The 23,109-nt window shown below is 41.2% G+C and overlaps 1 protein-coding gene across 6 annotated transcripts in view; it reads right to left on the reverse strand.

Moving 5' to 3' along the window:
• WAC (WW domain containing adaptor with coiled-coil) overlaps window positions 1-23,109 on the reverse strand; it is an 84,161-nt gene that overhangs the window by 28,351 nt on the left and 32,701 nt on the right. For all 6 annotated transcript variants that reach the window (XM_067705651.1, XM_067705671.1, XM_067705661.1 and 3 more), the window contains exons 4-6: window positions 7,716-7,822; window positions 1,599-1,714; window positions 836-948 (exon numbers count right to left, since the gene is read on the reverse strand). In XM_067705651.1, coding sequence (XP_067561752.1) covers window positions 836-948; window positions 1,599-1,714; window positions 7,716-7,822 — 336 coding nt within the window. The remainder of the gene's footprint in view (window positions 1-835; window positions 949-1,598; window positions 1,715-7,715; window positions 7,823-23,109) is intronic.

The following is a 23,109-nucleotide window of genomic DNA, read 5'->3' on the forward strand; positions in this document are numbered from 1 at the left end:
AAACATCAGCCCTACAGAACTGTATTATTTGTTTCATCTTAAGTAATTTCTCCCATCAAAAATTCAATATCCCCCACTGGGACCAAATATAACCCTACTTTTTGTCTTGAGTTACAGAAGGAGAATGCAAACGCTTAAGTCTAAGAATTCCCAAAACACATCTAAAAATTCTCAGAACTTCAAAATTCGATGAAGAGCCTAAGAATTCTATGTGGCATTTAAATTTTATTCTGGGCAAGACCAGCCACTGGGAATAGAATATATTTAGTGAAATCTTCAAATTCAAATTTTACTTGAACTTAAAAATAAATGTATGTTACCCATACTGGCCAACTCGGACAAAATCTGACCTCAAAAGAACCTGAAGGTGCCCATAGTATGGAGACGGCACACAGATCTACAATCGTGGTGAAACCCATTTCCATATACAAGGATGAACAAGCGTCTCGCTGATAACACAGACGAAGACAGTCACTTCACGTCACTCTCTGTGTGCAGCTATCGTTCAGTTACTGGACTGAAACCCAGCGGCTCTCTCAGTGACCAGTGTAAACGGGGGTGGGGTCTCTTGTCAATCCACAGCATGAAAGCTTACTTCTTCACCAACTCAACGGCATTAGAGCCATCACGGGTAGTGATGGACACCTCCACGTGCACCGTTTCAAGAACAAAATGATGCCCGTTACGAGGACAGACCCAACACAGAAAACCTTTTATGTATCTGTTTCTTTTAGTTTACCTATATAAACGGCTATGCACATAAATCTGTAAAGTAAACAAACTACAGGAATGAATCAAACATTCTATTGGTTCCAAGAAAGAACTTAATACTTACTTCCACCGGCAAACCCACTAGTGGCTGTTGCTTGCATCACCTCTCTTCTGTAATCCCTATCTTTTGGGAAGCTATTAACTGCCATCTTGTTTGCTTCCTTTTGTCTCTGTTCTCTAAAAATAAAAGACACACCCACAAAATTACAAGACATACAATGAATCTACATTTCACACTTCTGGTCAAATGCTCAACGAAACTGTACGTGGAACGTAAAAGAACAAGGCAGTAATATCATTCAACTGGTGTGGGACATGGGATATAGCAAACAACATTAATGTTTCTCACTGATGGCAATATTATACCAATTATTCACATGCCATTAACCCTACAACCAAAACTCTGTAATGATAACTCTCCATATATGAAGGAAACATATTATTGTCCTACAAGAATGATAAAGTTTTCTAATACAAATTACAGGGAAGATGTATGATAGATAACAGATTAATATAAATTTTTAAATTACATAAATACACTGACTGTTCACAAGGCCCTTGTGGACAGCTGCTCATCTGTCCTAGTTTTTTTGGTTTTGCTTTTTAAGGTAAGGAGAAATTATGGAAAACACAGACGATGCGCCAACCACTGCAGTTAAGGAGTGACGAGCATCACACTAAGAAACCTAAGCTCAGAACGATTAGCACCTAAGACGTTCGCCGGCAGGATCAGCAGTGAGAAATACTGTTCAGAACGATTAGCACCCTAAGACGTTAGCCGGTAGGATCAACAATGAGAGATACTGTTCACTTAAATGAGCAAATACCTTTCAAGCCACTCCTTTGGTTTCTCCCACTGTGAAACTTCTGTTCGACAGTTGTAGTAGTATTTTTTCCCAGAGGAGCTAATATGCTCAGACCAGTCATCGGCAGAATCATAAGGCTTAAAAACACATTTTAGAAAATTAGCACACGTTAATACAATTTAATCACTTGGTATGAAATATCAAGAATGTCAATGGTTTTCAAGGCATACATATGGAAAAAGACTTGAGATAAAAGTCCCCTGCTCTAAGACGTCTAAGATGTAATTATCTGCATATATATCTTAGGAGACCCTAGACTATGAAAACCTTCAAGGGGAACAATGGAAAACTCTATAAAATATCAAATTAAACAGATCAGCAGGTTCATCAGGCACAGGAAGAATGACACGAAACTAACATCATAGTGACTTCAGAAAAGCATTACAAAGCCCCCCATTACCACAGTTTTAATTGCTGAAATCTAGTCACATGGAGAAGCCACTCTCAACTGACTGATCTGATGGCATGAGAGTACATCGGTTCTACACACTCTAAGGCACGAAGTAATCACAGCCTGCCTGTATTCACTGTTACTCAGTGGGAAGAAAGCACACACACACACTTCAATGTGAACACAGAGCTAATTAAAAGCTATGGATTTGTTTCAACTTCAAAACCCATGAGATGGGTCAAGTATTAACTAAACCTTGTCTCACACAGTATACAGGGTCGGCGGCGTTGCTCATTTTCCCATAACTAAAACTGGTCTGTCTTCCGAAAGTTCTCAGATACAGTCTCTTGCTAGTAATTTCACAGGCACTGTAAAATTATAATGACGTTAGAAATATCTGAAAGGCCCAGTTCTCATGGAATGAATCTCAACAAAAGTAATGTTTAAGTGCCTGCAGCAGCTCCAGGAAATCTGGTAGAACCCCAAGTACACTTGTACGTGAATTTAACTGTTTTCAAAGGAGCTTTGAGGCTAAAATGAAATAAGGTTATACTCTGGCAGCCCATCCTTCTTCTGGGCTCACCACAGTGCAGAGGAACACAATTTTAAAGCTTAAGGAAAGGGACTCTTATGTACTGCCTACCCAGCTTTCTTTAATCTACCACACAGGAACAAGCTGAAAGAACTTACAAGTTGTCCACAGGTCACAAAAGTAATCAGTGGCAGAAGAAAGGATCAAAACTCAGGTTTCTGGACATCTATTATTTCCACTAAGTCAATACCAATTTTGGAAATGTCGTAAGAATTCTGAGGACAGTTGAAGAAACGATGCAGATTATGCTCTCAGGCTGGTGTTCAAAATCATGAAGCTGCTGGAAATCAGCCCTGTGCTTCCAAACCTCTAAAGACCAGTGGAGAGTGAACTCTCAAGCCCCCTAGCTCCCAGGAGGCTTTGCCAGGCTGCAGGAAACCCAACCACAGAAGGCGGAATTCAAAAGGCTCTTTTCCACCACCTACCACTCCCTACACCTACATTAGTATATGCCAGCTGAGCCCCTCTACGGAGGTATCTGCAAGATTTGGTTTGCTGGGCAAGTGGCCACGTGGGGTTACTAGTTTGGTCTGGAGAGGCAGAAGGAGATTTGAGGCAGGGGAACAGAGGCCACCAGAGTGGAGCAGAGGGTCTAAGCCCACGCCCCTCACAGCGGTGCCTGTGCCGGCTGTGGCCTGTCTGGAGAGAAGAGGAGCCCGCGGCACAGCGCACGCTGACACACTGCTTCCCGAGCCAAAGGCCCACTTCCGGGACAGACGCTGCCACCGCTCAACTAGGCAGTGCGTTTGACGGCAGTCAATCTGCACTCTGGCACAGCCTCCAGGACGGTTCAAAGTTCACAGACCAGAACCTTGAAGAGCATGGGTTCACCAAACCCTAGGCTGGTACGAGTTAATGTCTTACTTAACAGAACGTGCTCCAGGTACAGCACTGCAATCACATACTAGTAACTTAAGCTCATCTTCTCCACCCTACTTCTATCCTCAAAAAAAGGTTAAGGAAAAAACCTTTAAGTAACAGGGTTTCTAATGTTTTTAAATGCTGATATGCAACAGGAGGTGTTAAATTCCCCACCCCCCTCGTTGTATTTTTTTCAGCCTTACTAAGGTATAACTGACAAATAAAATTGTAAGACATTTAAAGCTCACACAGTAACGACTGGACGCCCACGTTCACTGGGAAGGGTTTGCTCGTCTAGTTAACTACCACGTCTGTCTCGTCATCTCACTCACAGGTGCTTCTTCTGGTTAGAACACTGACGCTCTACTCTCTTAGCAAATTTCCATGACACAATACAGCATCACCAACTATAGTCATCACGTTATATATTAGATTCTCAAGTTCCTTGATTAAAAAAAGGTATCTAAAATTAAGAATTAAACAAAAGTTTTGCAAACATTTCAAGTTTTCTAAATTAGGCTTGCTGTAGTTGCCAAGTGCTGCCCAGGAACCCTTGAGGAACCCTGAGATCATTCACAAAATCACAACTATTTTCATAAATAATACTCAGATAATTTTGTCTTTTTCCTCCTCATTCTATCACAAGAACACAGGGGAGTTTTCTCAGAGGCTTTATGGGAGATCTGATATCACAAAAGACTGAAGGTAGAACAACTATGAAATTCTATGTTTCTTCTCCCTACTCAGGCATTTAAAGAGATGCTCAATGTCTATTTTTCAAAAAACTAGAAAGTTATTTTTCAAAAAAATATATTAAATGTGTTGACATGTAATAGCTTTACAATTTTTAAATTATCTTTCAAATTTATCAATTTTAATTTTTAATATGGTTACTCACGACGGAGTCCACATAAACAGAAGCTCTCAATTTTCATGAATATAGAGGCCCTGAGACTATGAAGCATGAATGGCTGCTCTCTAAGAATGGCACTCAATAGTTCCTGTAGCACCCGTCTACTCTTCAGTTCAAAATGACTTTTAGAACTTATATCAACGCTGCTTTTCTCTTCTTAAATAAAAAAGCATCTCCCTATTTACTCTCTCCAAAATAGAGTTCCACCACTTCTCCTCAAAGTTAAACTATGGAAAATAAAGTGTTAATCTCAGAATTTAATTATGCACTGTTAATAAAGAACAGTTCATTAAATAACATCAAAGATGGCACTCACTGTAACAAAGAATTTCATGGAGTCCTAAGAGTTCTATGGTTAAGTAGAATATCTTCAGTCAAGACTGGTTACAGAGAATACATGTGAAGAAGAACCTCCAACTTAAAACCTCCAGAAGATATTTAATTGATAACAGAAGATATTTAATTCATAACAAGGGGAGCTGGAGTATAAATGCAAAGTAACCTAGGACTGAATTTAAAGCACTTCCAGCAAATCAAAATTGGTAAACGATACTTAAGGGAAGATTCCAATTATAATGTCTTTAAAGGGAAATAAATTTCTCTTCCTAAATAAACAGATTTTCTGAATAAAGAGATCTCTTTAAAAAAATCAGGAATATGCATAACATAATCTAAGGCAGCCTACATGATGTCTGTAAATCCTACCATGATTTACATTAGGAAGCAGGAGGCGTTCAACAGGCTACATATTTAAATTCAACGAGGCCTACCTGTGAATATCTTCATACTAAAAAACAAGGTAACTGCAACTCGACTTCCAACAGTTAACTTGATAAATATAAATCACCCATACAAACACGTATCTGCGTGCATAACTCCAAATAATACTGCTACTGATTTTCAAAGACATATTTAAAGCTCAGAAAGCACAAAATAAAAACCCACTTTAAAAAAAAGCTATTCCGTATTTTAACCTGGGTTAAAATAATGTGTTGACCTGGGTTACCTGATACTCTTCTGTTCATCTCTTCTTTCATTATGAAAGTATTAATGAAAGGCGACCTTATGTTTTACTTTACTACTCAAAAACCTTCCACTGGAAGTGATTTTAGGACAAAGTCAGTTTACAAGTAACCTTCAGAGATGTTCAAAACCCAGGCTCTCAGGTAACATTAAATTATAGTTTGCAAAAATGTCATCCCCCCGGGTACATTATGGTGAAAAGACCACTACTTGAGGTTAATTATATACCCAGAGTTGAAATCTACAGAAAGGGGAACCCTGACTCTGAAAACACATGACATTTAATCTGTCTTCAGTTTCCATTCACACAGCGCAGTCCCCTGACACCCTTTAGAATTTGGATCTTTCAAACTTATCTGATGCCCATTATTTATTCTTTCTGATTTCATTATGTCAATCCATTTCTCGAAAATCAAAATAATCAGAAACTGTTTTCCCTGAATAAGGAATTTTTTCCACCAAAACGATGTCCACATGGCCCGCCTCTGTCCTAATAGCAAATACCAAATCTAAACTGTCAGTAATAAAGGAAACATTAGGTTAGTGCTAGCCTGTTAATTTAACGGGGCCATTTTTCACAAAAATAGAGACACGCATTGCAAAATGCTGAGTATATGTCTTAGTGAAAGTGATTCAGCACAAGCAGTGTGATGACAACACCTGTGAAGGTTCATCAAGCTGTCGTCTCAGTCTCGATACCACCCTTTCTCTATTCTGTGATGCTAAGGCTGGGATAACGCCAATTACATTCCGTTTAGCCAGCTGGCTTCCTCTTAGATTCTGCCAACACCAGGCATTAGAGGAGGGATGAAAGGCAGGAGGAAGAAGCCTTGCAGTGCAGCGGGTTCCATTTTCCAGCTCTCAACCCAGAATCAGAACCAGCTTCGTCGTACCTCGCAGAGGTACCATCACCAACTGTGCAAGGCTCTTCCTCTGAGCAACTGGGTTCTGATAACCCCAACCTCTTCCTTTTGCTCCCAGCCGTCAGGGGTAATCACTATATGTTCCTTTTCCTTTCCTGTATTTGAAATTCTCTATGCTAAAATAACCGGTATGAGTCCTGTTTTCCTAATTGGACCCTAAAAACTACTCTAAAATTTTTATGAAAATCGCTGATGTCTCAATTTTCTATGGAAATGTACTATCTACACTGATTCAACAAGAGACAAATAATAATAAACCCCAAGGGTTTTCAGTACCGATTCAGGTATGATGATCACCTGAGTAACAAAGGCAATGTCTGCCGGATTCAGCCTACACTTCTACAGCCTTCTAGTTGTTCTTCCTTCCTATAATGTATTTTCCTATCATGTTTTTAAAATTGCAAACATGGTACTTCACTGATTATACCCTTTAGTAGCTCTCCACTGCCTTTACATATAGTTCATATTCCCTGGAAAGGCAGAGAATGCTTTGTAATCCGGCCCCATTTCTCTCTGTAACCTGAGCCCCTGCCATTCCTCCACACCATCGAAATCCGTGTTCTGCAAACATGTGGTGTTATTTCATACTTCTACGTCTTTGTAGGTGCTGTTCCTTTTCATGCTACACAAATTCCAACCTCTTCCACTGCGTGGGTTACAGTCAGTCTGTTGGCCAGCACACCTTCCTCTTCCAGGCTGCAGCCCCCCTCTTGAGGGCTCCCCAGCAACATTAACATGCATCATTTTAATGGTTTACTTTTCAGTCTCCACCATAGGTCCAAAAGTTCCTTTAAGATGGGCTACATTTTCTCAGTTCTATACATCAACAACCTAGCATATGCCTGGGAAATTGAAACCTTATTTTTGAATGAATGTATTAAAACTTTTGTTTGAACCTTGACTCTAAAAAGTTCAACCTGAGTAATAGTTAACTTCATTAACAATTACTTCATTTTTAGAAATACCTACAATTCCTCACTGGGTTTCATGCCTTTCAGGAGAGGGACCTCTATGTCACTAGTGTCTTGTAGAGTATGTAATACAAGTAGACACTCAATAAATTTATAGAATTTTTTTTTAACAGAAGTTTATAGATTATGAAAAGAAGCAGCTCAAGTTAAGCCACAAGTTTCACAATCTAGAGTTCTGTGTATCTCAAGTATCACAATGGTAAATTCTGCTCCACAGAGGAAGGCAAACAATATTATTTCTTGGTGAAACAGTACCAAGACGGCATATTTGGACCACGCTCAGTTCGAATAATAAGGCCAGCTCATTAGTTCAAGTGCGTTAAGAAAAGATCAACTTTGATTTAAAAACAATTTTTTTGCAATGAATTCCAAGAACACAAAACTGGGCATGTTTATATACTTACTGCATCTGAAGTTTTGCTTGGATTACTGCTTGGATTAGAAGAATGTGAATTTGAACTATGAAGAGCACTGTGGTTGTGTGAATTTTCTTGGGGAGAGTAACTGGTCCCTTAAAAAATAAAAAGCAAAGTGAATTATAAGTCATATTTGATGTTTGCACTGGTTTCTATCATACTACAGATCACTGTATATCACTAACTCATCATTGCAAAACCTCATTTTTATCATTTCTAGCAACTTGTAGCTTTTTATAAAATAAAAGTTCTAATAAAGACACAGCGTACATAGAGAAAAGGCAAAAAAGTTCAACTGACAGAGAACTAGAAGTCACAATTATCCAGTACGTTTTTGCAATTATTTTTCAACTTCTTAAACAGTTTCCACACTTGCTCTTTTAAGTTTTGCCAAATTTCAACTAAAACAGTATGAAGTTTTCAAAAAGTTAAGTTTCAGGAAAGGTGCCTGCTTTCAAGATGATGAAGATGGCATCATATCTCCTCACTACAGGACCAACTCTTCCTAAAAACTGCTTAAAAGTAATTCATGAGTTTTATGAATAATCTACACATCTCAGAGACCATCAGGGATGATGGTTTCTATTGTCTTAAGAAAAACCAAGATATAAATACCCACACTTGATTCATGATACAAAAAGGTCCACTACAAAAATCTAACTGTTAGTACTTCAATTTCATTCCATGTCTTTATTTTTCAGCATCAAGGTAACATAATTCAACTCCCCACACCCAAAAATGAGCTAGCAAGTGGTATGGAGGCTACAAGACAATGAACAAAAAACTGCAAGTGGGAAGAGCAATTTAGATGGTCCAGTGGTCCTGGAAATTAATTAGCAGTCAGAACCAGAGCTGTTATGAGAAGAAATGAGTAAGAATTAACCATTTCAATCAACAGGAACAACTACAGGCCTACCTCTGTTTTACTGGGCTTTGCTTTATTGCGCTTCAGTTACTGGGTTTCTTACAAATCGAAGGTCTGCGGCAATCTTACATCTATCAGCGCCATTTTTCCAACAGCACTGGCTCACCCCGCGTCTCTGTGTCGCAGTTTGGTAATTCTCGCGGTATTCCCAACTTGTTCGTGTTACTCTATTTGTTATAGCGATCCGTGGTGAGTGACCTTTGAGTTGCTACTGTAACTGTTCTGAAGCACCACCAACCACCTCCACTGCCCCGCCTCGGGCCACGCTCTTCCCTGAGACACAGCAATGCTGAAATGAGGCCAGTTAATAACCCTGCAATGGCCTCTCAGTGCTCAGTGACACAAAGAGTCACACGTCTCTCACTCCGAGTGAAAAGCCAGACATGGTGAAGCTCAGTGAGGAAGGCTGGTCGAAAGCCAAGACGGGAAGCAAGCTGGGCCTCTTGCACCAAACAGTTAGCCAAGCTGTGAATGCGAGAGAAAAGTTCTAGAAGGAGAATCTGAAGTGCTGCTCCAGTGAACACAAGGAAGAAAGAGCAACAGCCTTAACTGCTCCTGTGGAGAAAGTTTTACTGAGCTGGACAGAAGATCAAACCAGCCACAACATTCCCCTAGGCCAAAGCCTAGTCCAGAGCAAGGCCCCAACTCTCTTCAATTCTACGAAGGCTGAGAGAGGTGAGGAAGCTAGCAGAGGTTGGCTCATGAGGCTGAAGGAAAGAAACGGTCTCCGTAACATCGAAGTGCAAGGTGAAGCCACAAGTGCTGATGTAGAAGCTGCAGCAAGTCACCCAGGAGATCTAGCTAAGATCATTCATGAAGGTACCTACACTCAACAGATCTCCAATGTGGATGAAAGAGCCTTCTGTTTCATAGAGAGAAGTCAATGGCTGGCATCAAAGCTTCAAAGGACAGGCTGACTCTCTCAGGGGCTAAGGCAGCTGGTGACTTGAAGTTGAAGCCAATGCTCATCTACCATCTGAAAATCCCAGGGCCCTTAAGAACTCTGTGCTAAATCTATCTACTCTGCCTGTGCTCTGTAAAAGGAACAGCAAAGCCTGGATGACAGCCCATCAGTTTATAACATGGTTTACTGAATATGTTCAGCCCACTGCTGAGACCTACTGCTAAGAAAAAAAGATTCCTCCCAAAATATTACAGCTCACTGACAAGGCATCTGGTCACCCAAGAACTCTGATGGAGATGGACAAGATTCGTGTTGTTTCCAGGCCTGTTAACACAACATCTATTCTGCAGCCCATGGATCAAGGCTCACTTCAACTTCCTGTTCTTTTTTGAGAAATACATTTCATAAGGCTATAGTTGCCACAGACAGTGAGTCTTCTGACTGATCTAGGTAAAGTGAATTGAAAACCCTCTGGGAAGGATTCACCATTGTAGATGCCGTTAAGAACATTCATGATTCACGGTAAGAGGTCAAAATATCAACATTCACAGAAGTTTGGAAGAAGCTGATTCCAACCCTCACGGATGACTTTGAGGGGTTCAAGACTTCGGTGGAGGAAGGAACTGCAGACATGGTGGAAACAGCAAGAGAACTAGAAGTGGAGCTGAAGATGTGACTGAATTACTGCAATCTCATGATAAAACCTGAATGGATGAGGAACTGCTTCTCATGGATAAGCGAAAAAAGTGGTTTCTTGAGATGGAATCTACTCCTCGTGAAGATGCTGTGAAGACTGTTTGAAATGACAACAAAGGATTTAGAATACTCAGTAAACTTAGTTGATAAAGCAGCAGCAGGGTTTGAGATCATGGATTCCAATTTTCAGAAACAGGGTTTTTTTTTTTTTGTTTTAACATCTTTATGGGAGTATAATTGCTCTACAATGGTGTGTTAGTTTCTGCTTTATAACAAAGTGAATCAGTTATACATATACATATGTTCCCATATCTCTTCCCTCTTGTGTCTCCCTCCCACCCTCCCTATCCCACCCCTCTAGGTGGTCACAAAGCACCGAGCTGATCTCGCTGTGCTATGTAGCTGCTTCCCACTAGCTATCTATTTTACATTTGGTAGTGTATGTATGTCCATGCCACTCTCTCACTTCGTCCCAGCTTACCCTTCCCGCTCCCTGTGTCCTCAAGTCCATTCTCTACGTCTGCATCTTTATTCCTGTCCTGCCCCTAGGTCCTTCAGAACTATGTTTTTTTTTTTTTTTTTTAAGATTCCATATATATGTGTTAGCATACAGAATTTTTCTCTTTCTTACTTCACTCTGTATGACAGACTCTAGGTCCACCCACCTCACTACAAACAACTCAGTTTCATTTCTTTTCATGGCTGAGTAATAGTCCACTGTATATATGTGCCACATCTTCCTTATCCATTCATCTGTCGATGGACACTTAGGTTGCTTCCATGTCCTGGCTATTGTAAATAGTGCTGCAGTGAACACTGTGGTACATCACTCTTTTGGAATTACGGTTTTCTCAGGGTATATGCCCAGTAGTGGGATTGCTGGGTCGTAGGGTAGTTCTATTTTTAGTTTTTTAAGGAACCTCCCTACTGTTCTCCATAGTGGCTGTACCAATTTACATTCCCACCAGCAGTGCAGGAGGGTTCCCTTTTCTCCACACCCTCTCCAGCATTTATTGTTTGCAGATTTTTTGATGATGGCCATTCTGACAGGTGTGAGGGGATACCTCACTGTAGTTTTGACTTGCATTTCTCTAATGATTAGTGATGTTGAGCATCCTTTCATGTGTTTGTGGGCAGTCTGTATATCTTCTTTGGAGAAATGTCTATTTAGGTCTTCTGCCAGGGGCTTTTTGAATAGGGACTAGATTTCACATTCTATGAAACAGATTTATCTAGAACACTTAGCAAAACTAACAACTGTAACTTAAAAAAAAAGAAATGAGGAGGAAAAGGAATTTAGAAGTGGATCAAGAAGTCTCTTCCATTAAAAAGATGGGGACTTCCCTGGTGGAGCCGTGGTTAAGAATCCGCCTGCCAATGCAGGGGACACGGGTTCGATCCCTGCTCCGGGAGGATCCCACATGCTGCGGAGCAACTAAGCCCATGTGCCACAACTACTGAGCCCGCGTGCCGCAGCTACCGAAGCCTATGCACCTAGAGCCCGTGCTCCGCAATGAGAAGCCCACGCACGGCAACAAAGAGTAGGCCCTGCTCTCCGCCAACTAGAGAAAGCCTGCGCGCAGTGACAAGGATCCAACACAGCCAAAAATAAATAAATTAAATTTTTTTAAAAAGATGAAAGTTAGGGGACGCACATAGAATATAATGAACAAGCACTATGAGCTCAGAATGAAGTAACGGCATGGCGAGAGAAAAGGCAATGACCAAGATTTAATCCTGGATAGGACCCAAGTTACTGGGGAAACTAGAAGCAGCTTCAGATCCAAAAAAGCGAGTGATATGACTAAAGACAAAAGGGGGTTAAGTGCCCAGCAAAATGTAGCTGATACAAGAGAGGAAATTTCCCAGCAAGACCGCTGCTTGAGATGCCCGACAGTTTCTTCATCATCTACTTACTTTTAAATTTGTCTTGCTGGATGGTATGTATTTATGTAAAACACCCTAAACTTTTTTTTAATACAGTAGTCAATGAATTCTTCAATAAACACTGTAAGAATGAACACGACTGAAAGAAGAAATCAGTCAAGAATAAGCTCACGCATACAGGAAGGTTAGCACGGAAACTGAGACTGCGGTCCTCAGAAAAGCCTGCTTGCAGAGTTGGTCCCTGGCTGGCACAGTGACTCTTCAGGAGGAAGAGCTGCCACAACAGTAACTGCCAAGAGTGGCTGACTGTGGCTAAGCTGTTGTGCAGACGATATGGTTTATGCTGAACACCTGCTTTCCTACTGAGAATCCAGACTTCTGGTGAAAACTATGCAGAGATGCCTACCTAAGAACCCAAATCCAATAGAAACCTTGGGTACTAAATCTCTAATAAGCTTTCCTGGTGGACAACATTTCACCAGTGTTGTCACAATTCGTTGCTGGAGGAATGAAGCGTCTGCTTGTGTGACTCCACTGGGGCAAGATTCTTAGAAGCTTTTTGCACCTGGTGTCTTCCAGGTTTTGCCCCAGATGCCTTTTCCCTTTGCCGACTACATTTTGTATTCTTTCATGGTTCGTAAGTCATAGCCATGTTATCAAGGTCCTATGACTCCTCTTAAGAGGATCATCAAACCTGGGGGGTGGTATGAGGACCCCATCACATTCAAAGAAAACTCAATACTCCAAATTAGACTTTAAAGAAAATCTCTGCTCTATGGCAAAATTTGCACTTTTCAGCTGTAACTGATGAATTTCTTTTTTTTTAAAATCAAGCTTTACAGCTGCATGCAAATAAAAAAGAAACAGTAACATGGACTACTACAACACCATACTTATATACACGACGAGTTGAGATTTCCACGGAAATTTCCATAAATATGTTGGCAATGTTGAAGAAAAGGCCGGTGTTACTGACTGAAATGATCCCCAGAGTAGTTCACCGAGAAGCCTGAGTTAGATGCCCTGACATTTATTTGCATACGTTCTTGAGCAAGATGTAAGTCTATGAGATTAAAGTGCCACACAAAAGGTTTCTTAGAAGACATGATAGGGATAGTACTCTATAAGCCTAAGATTGATTAGAAATGAAATCTATTGCTCTCTCATGAGGTTAAGATACAGGAATTCACTTTAGTGTTAGTCTTCATATCCATGGAAATTCAAAAAATTGACAAGCACCCAATTAAGCTCTTAACCTCTGAAGAAGTGACCTGTCTTCCACCAGCCTGACAGACGTTATGGGACAGTTCTCAGGTCTACTCTCAGTGCTTTCAGAGGGCATGACGTAACAAGTAGAAACCATAAGCACCAAGGCACACCAGCATAAGACTTCATAATCGAGAGAAAAACGGCATCAGCTGTTGAGAGGAAAGTCATTTGCAGAAACAGGAGCTTTCTGAATGGGGACTAGACTCCACATTCTACGAAACAGATTTATCTAGAACACTTCGCAGAACTAACAACTGTTAACTTAAGAAAGAAGTGAGGAGGACTTCCTTCCCTGGCGGTCCAGTCGTTAGGACTCGGTGCCTTCACTGCTGAAGGCGCGGGTTCTATCCCTGGTCGGGGAACTGAGATCCCAGAAGCCACGAGGTGTGGCCAAAACAAAAGGAAAAGAAAAAAGAAGAAAGAAGTGAGGGGCAAGAGTGAGATACAGATATTTTACTGCAAGACTAGGGATAAACTCACATTCCTAAGGAACCAAACTAAGTGAAAGGTGTTACAGGAAGCATGATAGAGCCGGCAACAGAGCTGTGGATCAGCGCCAGAAGCAGGCACTTAGAACTGATGGCAGGGCAGCTCTGCCTCTGAGGATCAGGACCAGGATAAGCTGAACAAAGGTAACTCTCCATTTAAAAAGCTACAGTTGATATTATCTTCCAAAGCACTGGGGGGGAAGGGAGGCATTAAAAGCACTGAGGCTTTTAATTTCTCCATGTAGTTCTTCCCAACATGAAGTAACATGCAAGCAGGAAAACAAGGTCAGAGCAATGATTACGGTTATGGTTTCCTACAGCCGTACCTTAAAGTGCTACAGAACAGTGTTTCTTTGAAAACTCCTATTTTATCTTAAAAACTCACACAAACTGTTATATCCTATCCCATGATGGATGGATTTGTATGTTTCAGGATAAGAACAGAAGGGTTTTTTTTAAGTAGTAGTAGTAGTAGTAGTCGTAGTAGAATGTAGAGTCTAAAGCCGAGAGAAAGAATAAGTGACTTGAGGACGGTAACACACCCAAAGAAAAGCAGAGCCACGCATAAAACCTGAGCTCAGATTTTCAATGCTAAATCCAGAGACTTACATACATGCATGCTGGTGAGAGATCATTTCATAGATGCTGTTTGGCCCAACAAAGTAATGGAAGCAAAAACTGTATGTCTGGTGCCCTAAAAAAAATTATGCTTTCTTTACATTACCAAGAAAAAGGCTTGCTACTTGAAAGAAACAGAAATTATCTCCTTGAGAAAAGTAGAAGTTGTGGCTAAGTGGGATAAAATTGGTTTTAAGCAATACACATTTAAACCAACCTTAAAAAATTAAAGTTAAGACTGATAAAGCAAGTATTCAAGACTTCTAAGAAAGGGATACTACTGAGAATTACTTGGGGTCTTGCTTTTGGGAGGGGGCAAAAGGCGGGGCGGGGGGGCGTTTTATGTTTATCCTTGCAACTTGATCGACCTACAGGAGTGGGCAAAGTTCTCCTGTCCCGAGCTCCAACCCAAGGCAGACATGAAAAGGAGAGGTGGCAACATGACTGGATGCTGGTATCACACGAGAACACAAGGATCCAACCTGCTGGGTGTGTGGTGCAGCCACAGCCACTTAAGTACTGTCTACGGCTACTTTTGCTCTTTTCACTGTGGCAATGACTATGTGGACTGGAAGACTAGAATTTTTACTATCCAGCCCTTTAAGAAAGAGTTTGCTCACGTGAAAGAACGCTCACTTCACTAATCATCAGAGAAATGCAAATCAAAACTACAATGAGATATCATCTCACACCAGTCAGAATAGCCATCATCAAAAAATCTAGAAACAATAAATGCTGGAGAGGGTGTGGAGAAAAGGGAACCCTCTTGCACTGCTGGTGGGAATGTGAATTGGTACAGCCACTATGGAGAACAGTAGGGAGGTTCCTTAAAAAACTACAAATAGAACTACCATGTGACCCAGCAATCCCACTACTGGGCATATACCCTGAGAAAACCATAATTCAAAAAGAGTCATGTACCAAAATGTTCATTGCAGCTCTATTTACAATAGCCTGGAGATGGAAACAACCTAAGTGTCCATCATCGGATGAATGGATAAAGAAGATGTGGCACATATATACAATGGAATATTACTCAGCCATAAAAGGAAACGAAATTGAGCTATTTGTAATGAGGTGGATAGACCTAGAGTCTGTCATACAGAGTGAAGTAGGTCAGAAAGAGAAAGACAAATACCGTATGCTAACACATATATATGGAATTTAAGAAAAAAAACGTCATGAAGAACATAGGGGTAAGACAGGAATAAAGACACAGACCTACTAGAGAATGGATTTGAGGATATGGGGAGGCCGAAGGGTAAGCTGGGACAAAGTGAGAGAGTGGCATGGACATATATACACTACCAAACGTAAGGTAGATAGCTAGTGGGAAGCAGCCGCATAGCACAGGGAGATCAGCTCGGTGCTTTGTGACCACCTGGAGGGGTGGGATAGGGAGGGTGGGATAGGGAGGGTGGGAGGGAGGGAGACGCAAGAGGGAAGAGATATGGGAACATATGTATATGTATAACTGATTCACTTTGTTATAAAGCAGAAACTAACAAAAAATAAATAAATAAATAAAAATAAAAAAAGTTTGCTGACTCCTGGACTGGACAATATTCATCTAAGACAGATAGTTAACATAACAATGTAAGATGCTGACTTCTTCCCTGACAGAATTTTCACTATTTAAAAGGCAGAATAATCCCTCCTACTTGTCACTCTCTAAACTTCAGAAGGTAGATCTTAAGGGTGAGAAGGATATAACCTACAGTCTGAGAAAGATGGAGCCCTAAGAGAGTACTATGGGAAATGGACCCCAAAAATGTAGCAGAACTCACCTAACTCAGCAAGAAATGGGTGTTAAGCAATTAGACTGCCCTCGCATTTAGAAAAAGGGCAGTTGGATATTAGGTGGCAAGTGGGAAGTATACACAATTCTATATAAACAAACAAGGCTGGGAAATGCAAGCAGCTTTTTTAAAGGTGAAACTAGTTTCCACTCTACTCAGGGGCAAAACACTATGGCATTTGTGTCCTTATTCAGAACAAGACAACCACTGGAATTCCCTACTACATCCTCAGACTTAGAAATTAAGTCTTAATGCCTTCTCCAAGAAACTGGAAAGAACACGTAAGGTACACCTATAATGATAATGGAAGATTTCAAGTACATCCACCACCCCGAACTGCTATTCAAACTAACACAAGCAGGTAGCAGGCATGACTAAGGTTCAGTAGTGGACCTCGAACTTCAGTCTATTAAAAAATGTCGAATTCAAAGTTGAATTTCACAGAGATTGTGATTCACACTATAAGAGACGGGACCTCAAGACCTGAATTATTAATAGGCACTCCCTCTGTCAAAATGGTTTTGGTGGTCCGTATGCAGACTGCACTTTATTCCAAGTGTCCTCCTCTCATCACTTCAAACCAGAGACCATATTTAAAATAAAGGGATTTCACAAAGGATGTCATGTATCTGTAATGGGTATTTCTGCCATAACATAATAAATGTTTTCCTGAAAAACCTTAAACTCTGCAAAATTGCACACTAAAAGTTTTACGGGAAAAATAGGGTAGAAGCAAATCACTCGAAACTATGCAACTTTACCGCAACCAGAGCACTAACAAAAACCTGAACAGCACAGGCAAGCAGCTCAGCATGGTTGCAGGCTGCTTCAGGGGATATTAAATTGCTGGGGTTGAGAACATGGAAATGAAATTCTGAGCATTGAGGCTACAATCCAAATAGAGAAGAAAAGTGCAACTTGCCACAGAGAGGGAGCCATGCAAGACGAGGGGAGCAGACTTGAAATGTTCTTTAGGGGTCCTGCCTGTACAGCTAGTTGAGGGCTTTTTCTTTCTATTTGAAGGTTATAACCTTAACTCCTACTATTTTGATTTGCACTGCCTAGAAAAAACAAAATTTCATGTATGAACCAACACACAACTTCAGTTTACACTGATGCCATTCACCAACTGCATATGAGCTAACTGGTGGTGAAAAGCAGAAGTTGTAGCTAACCAGACTTTCTCCTGGGGAGAGGGGAAACAGGTAAGATGACGTGTCAACCATGGGCTGGCAACCTGACAGTCCCCGGTAGGTGAGTTACTCCCCACAGACCTGCACCATCCAAATGACAGCCACTGGCCGACACACAGCTAGTGAGCACATGACGTGCAGCTCCTCTAAACTGAGATTTGCCGTTATGTGTAAATACACAATGGATTCAGAGACTTAGTACCAAAAAAGTGCAAAATAGCACATTAATACTTTTATATTACGTAATATATTGGGTTAAATAGTGTATTAGTGAAATTAATTCCAGACATTGGCTACTAGAAAATTTAAAATTGCATGCGTGGCTTGCTGGACAGCACTGCTCTAGACGAAGATGCCCACTGACACTTAGTGAGAGGCGGCCAGGGATGACTACCGTGCACAGGACATTTCTCAAAGAACTGTTGCATATCTGAAAAATCAGTTTCTAATCAGCTGAGCCCAGAGCCTGATTCTGCTTAATACAACCTGCTGAATTTTGTAGGAATGTAACTGTTGCACAAATTGTATTATACTTAGTTTTGTTTTGAACTTTTACCAAAATGTTCACCACTCAGAAAAATTTCATCACCAATAATGCCATACAATACACCTGCACTTGTACTTATTACAAAGAAATGGTATCAAGAAGACACCCTTGTTAAGAGCGTTAGGACCAAAAATAATTAAACTAGTAGAGATAAATGAAAGATAACAGCTCTCAATGACTTTCATTAATAAAGACTATGTTAAAAATAGTACTGCTGGGCTTCCCTGGTGGCGCAGTGGTTAAGAATCCACCTGCCAACGCAGGGGACACGGGTTCGAGCCGTGGTCCAGGAAGATCCCACATGCCGTGGAGCAACTAAGCCCGTGCGCCACAACTACTGAGCCCACCTGCCTAGAGCCCGTGCTCCACAACAAGAGAAGCCGCCTCAATGAGAAGCCCACGCACTGCAACGAGGAGTAGCCCCCGCTCACCGCAGCTAGAGAAAGCCCGCGCGCAGCAACGAAGACCCAACGCAGCCAAAGATAAATAAAATAAATAAATTTATTTAAAAAAACAGTACTGCTATCCTGTATGTTTATCCCAAATGAACATGCTAAATATATCCTGTATGTTCATCCCAAATGAACATGCTAAATATATCCTGTATGTTCATCCCAAATGAACATGCTAAATATTTTCAGCAAGGTGATACAAACTACTTTGTGAAAATCACATTTAACATTATCTCCTTTGAAGCTGCCCATATCTTTCCTGTTCTTACATGTGCAGGTAGCACGTATTATTCATGCTTGTCTACAGGCTAGAAACGGGACATTTACAAAATACTTGAGAAGGTGCACATGCAACAAAGAACACTGAGTTGGCTCCCTTCCTCACATCATACACAAATATTCAAAATGAATCACAGAAATTAATGTAAGAGCAAAAACTGTAAAACTCTTAAAATACAGGTGTAAAATACTGCCAAAAAAACAAGCGAAAAGAAAAACAAATTAGACTTTGTCAAAATTAACAACTCTGTGCTTCAAACTCTGTGTCAATAAGAAGACAATCCACAGAATGGGAGAACACACTTGCAAATCTTATGCAAAGGGCTTTTATCTGGTTCTACCAGTAGGAACTCTCACAACTCAATAAAAAAGAAAAACCAGACTTCAGAAGAGTGAAACAGGCTTTCTTGGTGGTCCAGTGGGTAAGACCTCGCGCTTCCACACGCAGGTGGCGCAGGTTCAATCCCTGGTCAGGGGAGTTCCACATGCCACGTGGTGCAGCCAAAAAAAAAAGAGTGAAACATCCCAACTTTCCCCAAAGACGCACAAATGGCCAAAAGGCACATGAAAAAATGCTCAACAACATTAGCCGTTGGGGAAATGCAAATTAAACCTGCAATGAGATACAACTTCACATCCATCAGGATAGCGACCATCAAAAAGACAGACTTGGGCTTCCCTGGTGACGCAGTGGTTGAGAGTCCGCCTGCCGATGCAGGGGACGCGGGTTCATGCCCTGGTCCGGGAGAATCCCACGTGCCGCGGATAGGCTGGGCCCGTGAGCCGTGGCCGCTGAGCCTGAGCGTCCAGAGCCTGTGCTCCGCAATGGGAGAGGCCGCAGCAGTGAGAGGCCCGCATCCCCAAAAAAAAAAAAAAAAAAAAAAAAAAACAGAAACAGACAGGCTTAACAAGTGTTGATGAGGATGTAGAGAAACTGGAACCCTCCTACACACTGCTGCTGTGAATCTAAGCACTCAGCTGCTTTGGAAAACAGTCTGGCAGTTCCTGAAAAGGTTATACATAGAGTTATCATATAACCCAGCAATTCTACCTCTAGGTACATGTCTAACAGAAATGAAAGCATGTGTCCACAAATGTTCATTGCACGCTATTCGAAACAGCCAAGACACGGAAACAAACCAGATGTCCCACAAATGATTAACAAATGAATAAAACATGGTATATCTATACTATGGAGTATTATTCAACAAAAAGGAACAAGTACTGCTGCATGTTATAACATGATGAACCTTGAAAATAGTATGCTAAGTGAAATAAGCCAGTAACAAGACTACAACAAGACGCCTGAGCGTCCAGAGCCTGTGCTCCGCAACGGGAGAGGCCACAACAGTGAGAGGCCCGCATACCGCCAAAAAAAAAAAAAATAGGCCAACTACAGAGACAGAAGGGAGATGAATGGTTGCCTAGGGCCGCGGGCACGTGGGAGACGGGAACAGTAAGAGCCACAGGGTTTCTGTTTGGATGACAAAAACATTCTAAAACTGGCTGTGGTGGTGGCTGCACAACTGAACTCCCGTACAGTTCACTGTAAATGGGCCAACTGTACGGGACGTGAATTACACACCAATAAAAATGTTACCCAAAAAAAAAGTCTGCCATATCTTACATGTGACTTCTACTTGTCTAGCTTATACAGAAGTCCGTCATCATTTCTCAAATTCTAATCCTATGAGATGTTTTCAATAAACAATCTTGCATGGTCACGCGAACCTGGAAAAAGCTGTATATGGTACTGTTTTACGGAAAACTAAAATGTGCTTTAAAGGCTCTGAGAATTACCGTTAGTGAATAAACTTTAACCTGGGGGAGGGGGGAGGGAATTAAGTACATGATACAACGTGAACAAACCTCAAAAACACCATGCTAGGCGAAAAAAGCCAATCACAGAAGACCGCACAGAATCCATTTCTATGAAATGTCCATAACAGGACAATCTATCAAGACAGAAAGTAGACGAGTGGTCTGGGCGCGGGCAGGGAGGGGAAGAAAATGGAGAATGGCCACTAACAGGTACAGGAGGTTTTTTCTGGGGGGGAGGAGTGGCAGGGATTAACTGCATGGCATGTGAATTGTATTTAATTTTTAAAACTAGCGTTTAACATATTTTGCTCTTTTACAGGATGGGGGTTGGGTCTAGCCAAGTTGAGAACCACTCACCTCGTGAGGGCACTCAATCAGGCCGCCATCAGGCAGCCTGGGCTTCAGTCGGGGTTTTGCCTCTACTTTACTAAAAACTGAAGAGGTCATCGAACCTCTACAGCTACCTCCACTTGTCCAATAAGGTCCTGGTTTACAGTGTGCAGGGCTGCAAAAAAGTCACAGCTAAATCTGAAATGCCATACTTAGCAACGTTAGCAACCTCTTTTGACCTCTGCCATCTGACTTCTCACTATGGGATTAATGAAGATTTTAGAGTAAGATTTTTATCCTCCTTTCTGTTAGCTCTTCAGGAGGGCTGTATTAACAAAGTAACAATAAAAGTCTACAGCCTTCCAACTGCCTATGCCCTTAAGATTCAGCGCCTTATACTTCTACTTGCCTAAAAAAATTATCAACTCTCAACTCTTCAGCGATCTCAGGCACTTGGTTTGCTAACACACACAGCACACAGGCAGTGAGCACCACAGGGCTATGCAGACTTAATCCTGGACTAGCGATCTCCTCCTCTTTACTGACTCCAGCAGAAAGTCGCTGGGCTCACCATAATATTCTAACTGCTCTCCCACTATCATTCTTATCTCCATTTCAAAACACTCTCTACAGAATAGTCAAAGTAATCTTTTAAACATGTGCCTCAGATCATGACATGTGTTGTGAATTTTAATGAGTACAGAAGGAAGCCATTCGCTACACTTTGGCTACACTGGCCTCTTTCAGTTCTCTGAATATATGCCCAGTTCTTTCCTACCCTAGATCCTTCATACATTCTACCCCCTCACCGCTTACCTCCCACTCCGCCTGCCTATTTCTTCAGGTCATCCTTAGGTTTCATCTTAAATGCCAAATCCTTAGAAAAGCCCTCCCTGATCCCTCAATCTAAAAACAAGCCCCCATCACAGCACACACTGTCCTTAACAGCTATTCTTATGCAGTGTAATCAAGACTACATCTCACATTGCTCCCTATGTTTTCTCATTTTTTAATTAGCTGACTGGCTAGCCTAAGGACAGAATGCATTCCTTTGAGAGAAAAACATAAGTTAGTATGGAAAACAACGAGCACTTTTAGTTAATTTATGAAATTATCCTAAGATTCTAAAAGGGAGAGTAGGAAACTGCAACTGAAAAACTAAGCATCCTCCCAAGCTGATGCCTTTACAGACAGAAAGAGGCGCAGGTGCTGGCATGCCTCAAGGTCTCTCTCCAAGTATTTTCACCTCCTGACTAATCAACTGAGCAAGAAGTGGCAGAGTTCAACCTTGGAAACCTCATGGTCATGGTAACCCCTCACTCCATCTATGAAAGGATGAAAAATGACCAAAGGAATCTTCAAGTATGTGCCATGTCCTAAATGTTTCATACACTTAAAACTCTCAGTTACACTAAGATAGTGAGAAACTACACAGCTCTAAGAGATTTAACTGGGTACAATGAAATGGAGAATAAACTTCAGTCACGGAAAACAATAGGAGCAACTGGCATAAAAAGAGGTAAACACAGAATGGCAAGGGTTCAGAGGGCAATGAGTAAAACTAGTTTGACAGGAACATGCGGTTCCCAAATGAGATAAAAGGGAATAAAGCTAACTTAAGCTAAAGACATTAAGGGCCTTGGAAATCAAACTAAGGGAAAAAAAAAAAGAAAACAAACAGATTTTTATCTTCTGGACAAAGGACTGTCAAAATAAATAATTAAAAACCTATTTTTTGCTTTTGAGGTTCTTTTTTTTTTGGGTGCTTTTGAACAGTACTGGGTGCATCATGAAAAAAGCAGATTAAAAGTAGGCATCTCTAAGGGTAACATAAAAGACTAAAAAAGAGGTTTAAGAGGATTCTTTCTAGAGAAATGGTTACCTAATATTCTCCCCCCAACTTCAAGCCACAAAATTTCTTGCTTACATGGCTGGCTGCTCATCCTTCAGGTGTCAATTCACAAGCTGCCCCTAAAAAAGCCCTTCCCTGACCACCTCCTACACCTGCCTCCCTCTCTCCTGACATTACCATTTTCAAATCGTAATTCATTTCCTTTACAGCACACATCTCAGTATGAGATCATCCTGTTCATCTACCTTAGATCATGTCTCTTCCCCTAGGAGGGAAGCTCCCTGAGCACAGGGAACCTTGCCTGTCATGCCACGCTATAAAC

Source organism: Pseudorca crassidens, chromosome 1, assembly GCF_039906515.1.
Source record: "Pseudorca crassidens isolate mPseCra1 chromosome 1, mPseCra1.hap1, whole genome shotgun sequence".
Lineage (NCBI taxonomy): Eukaryota > Metazoa > Chordata > Mammalia > Artiodactyla > Delphinidae > Pseudorca > Pseudorca crassidens.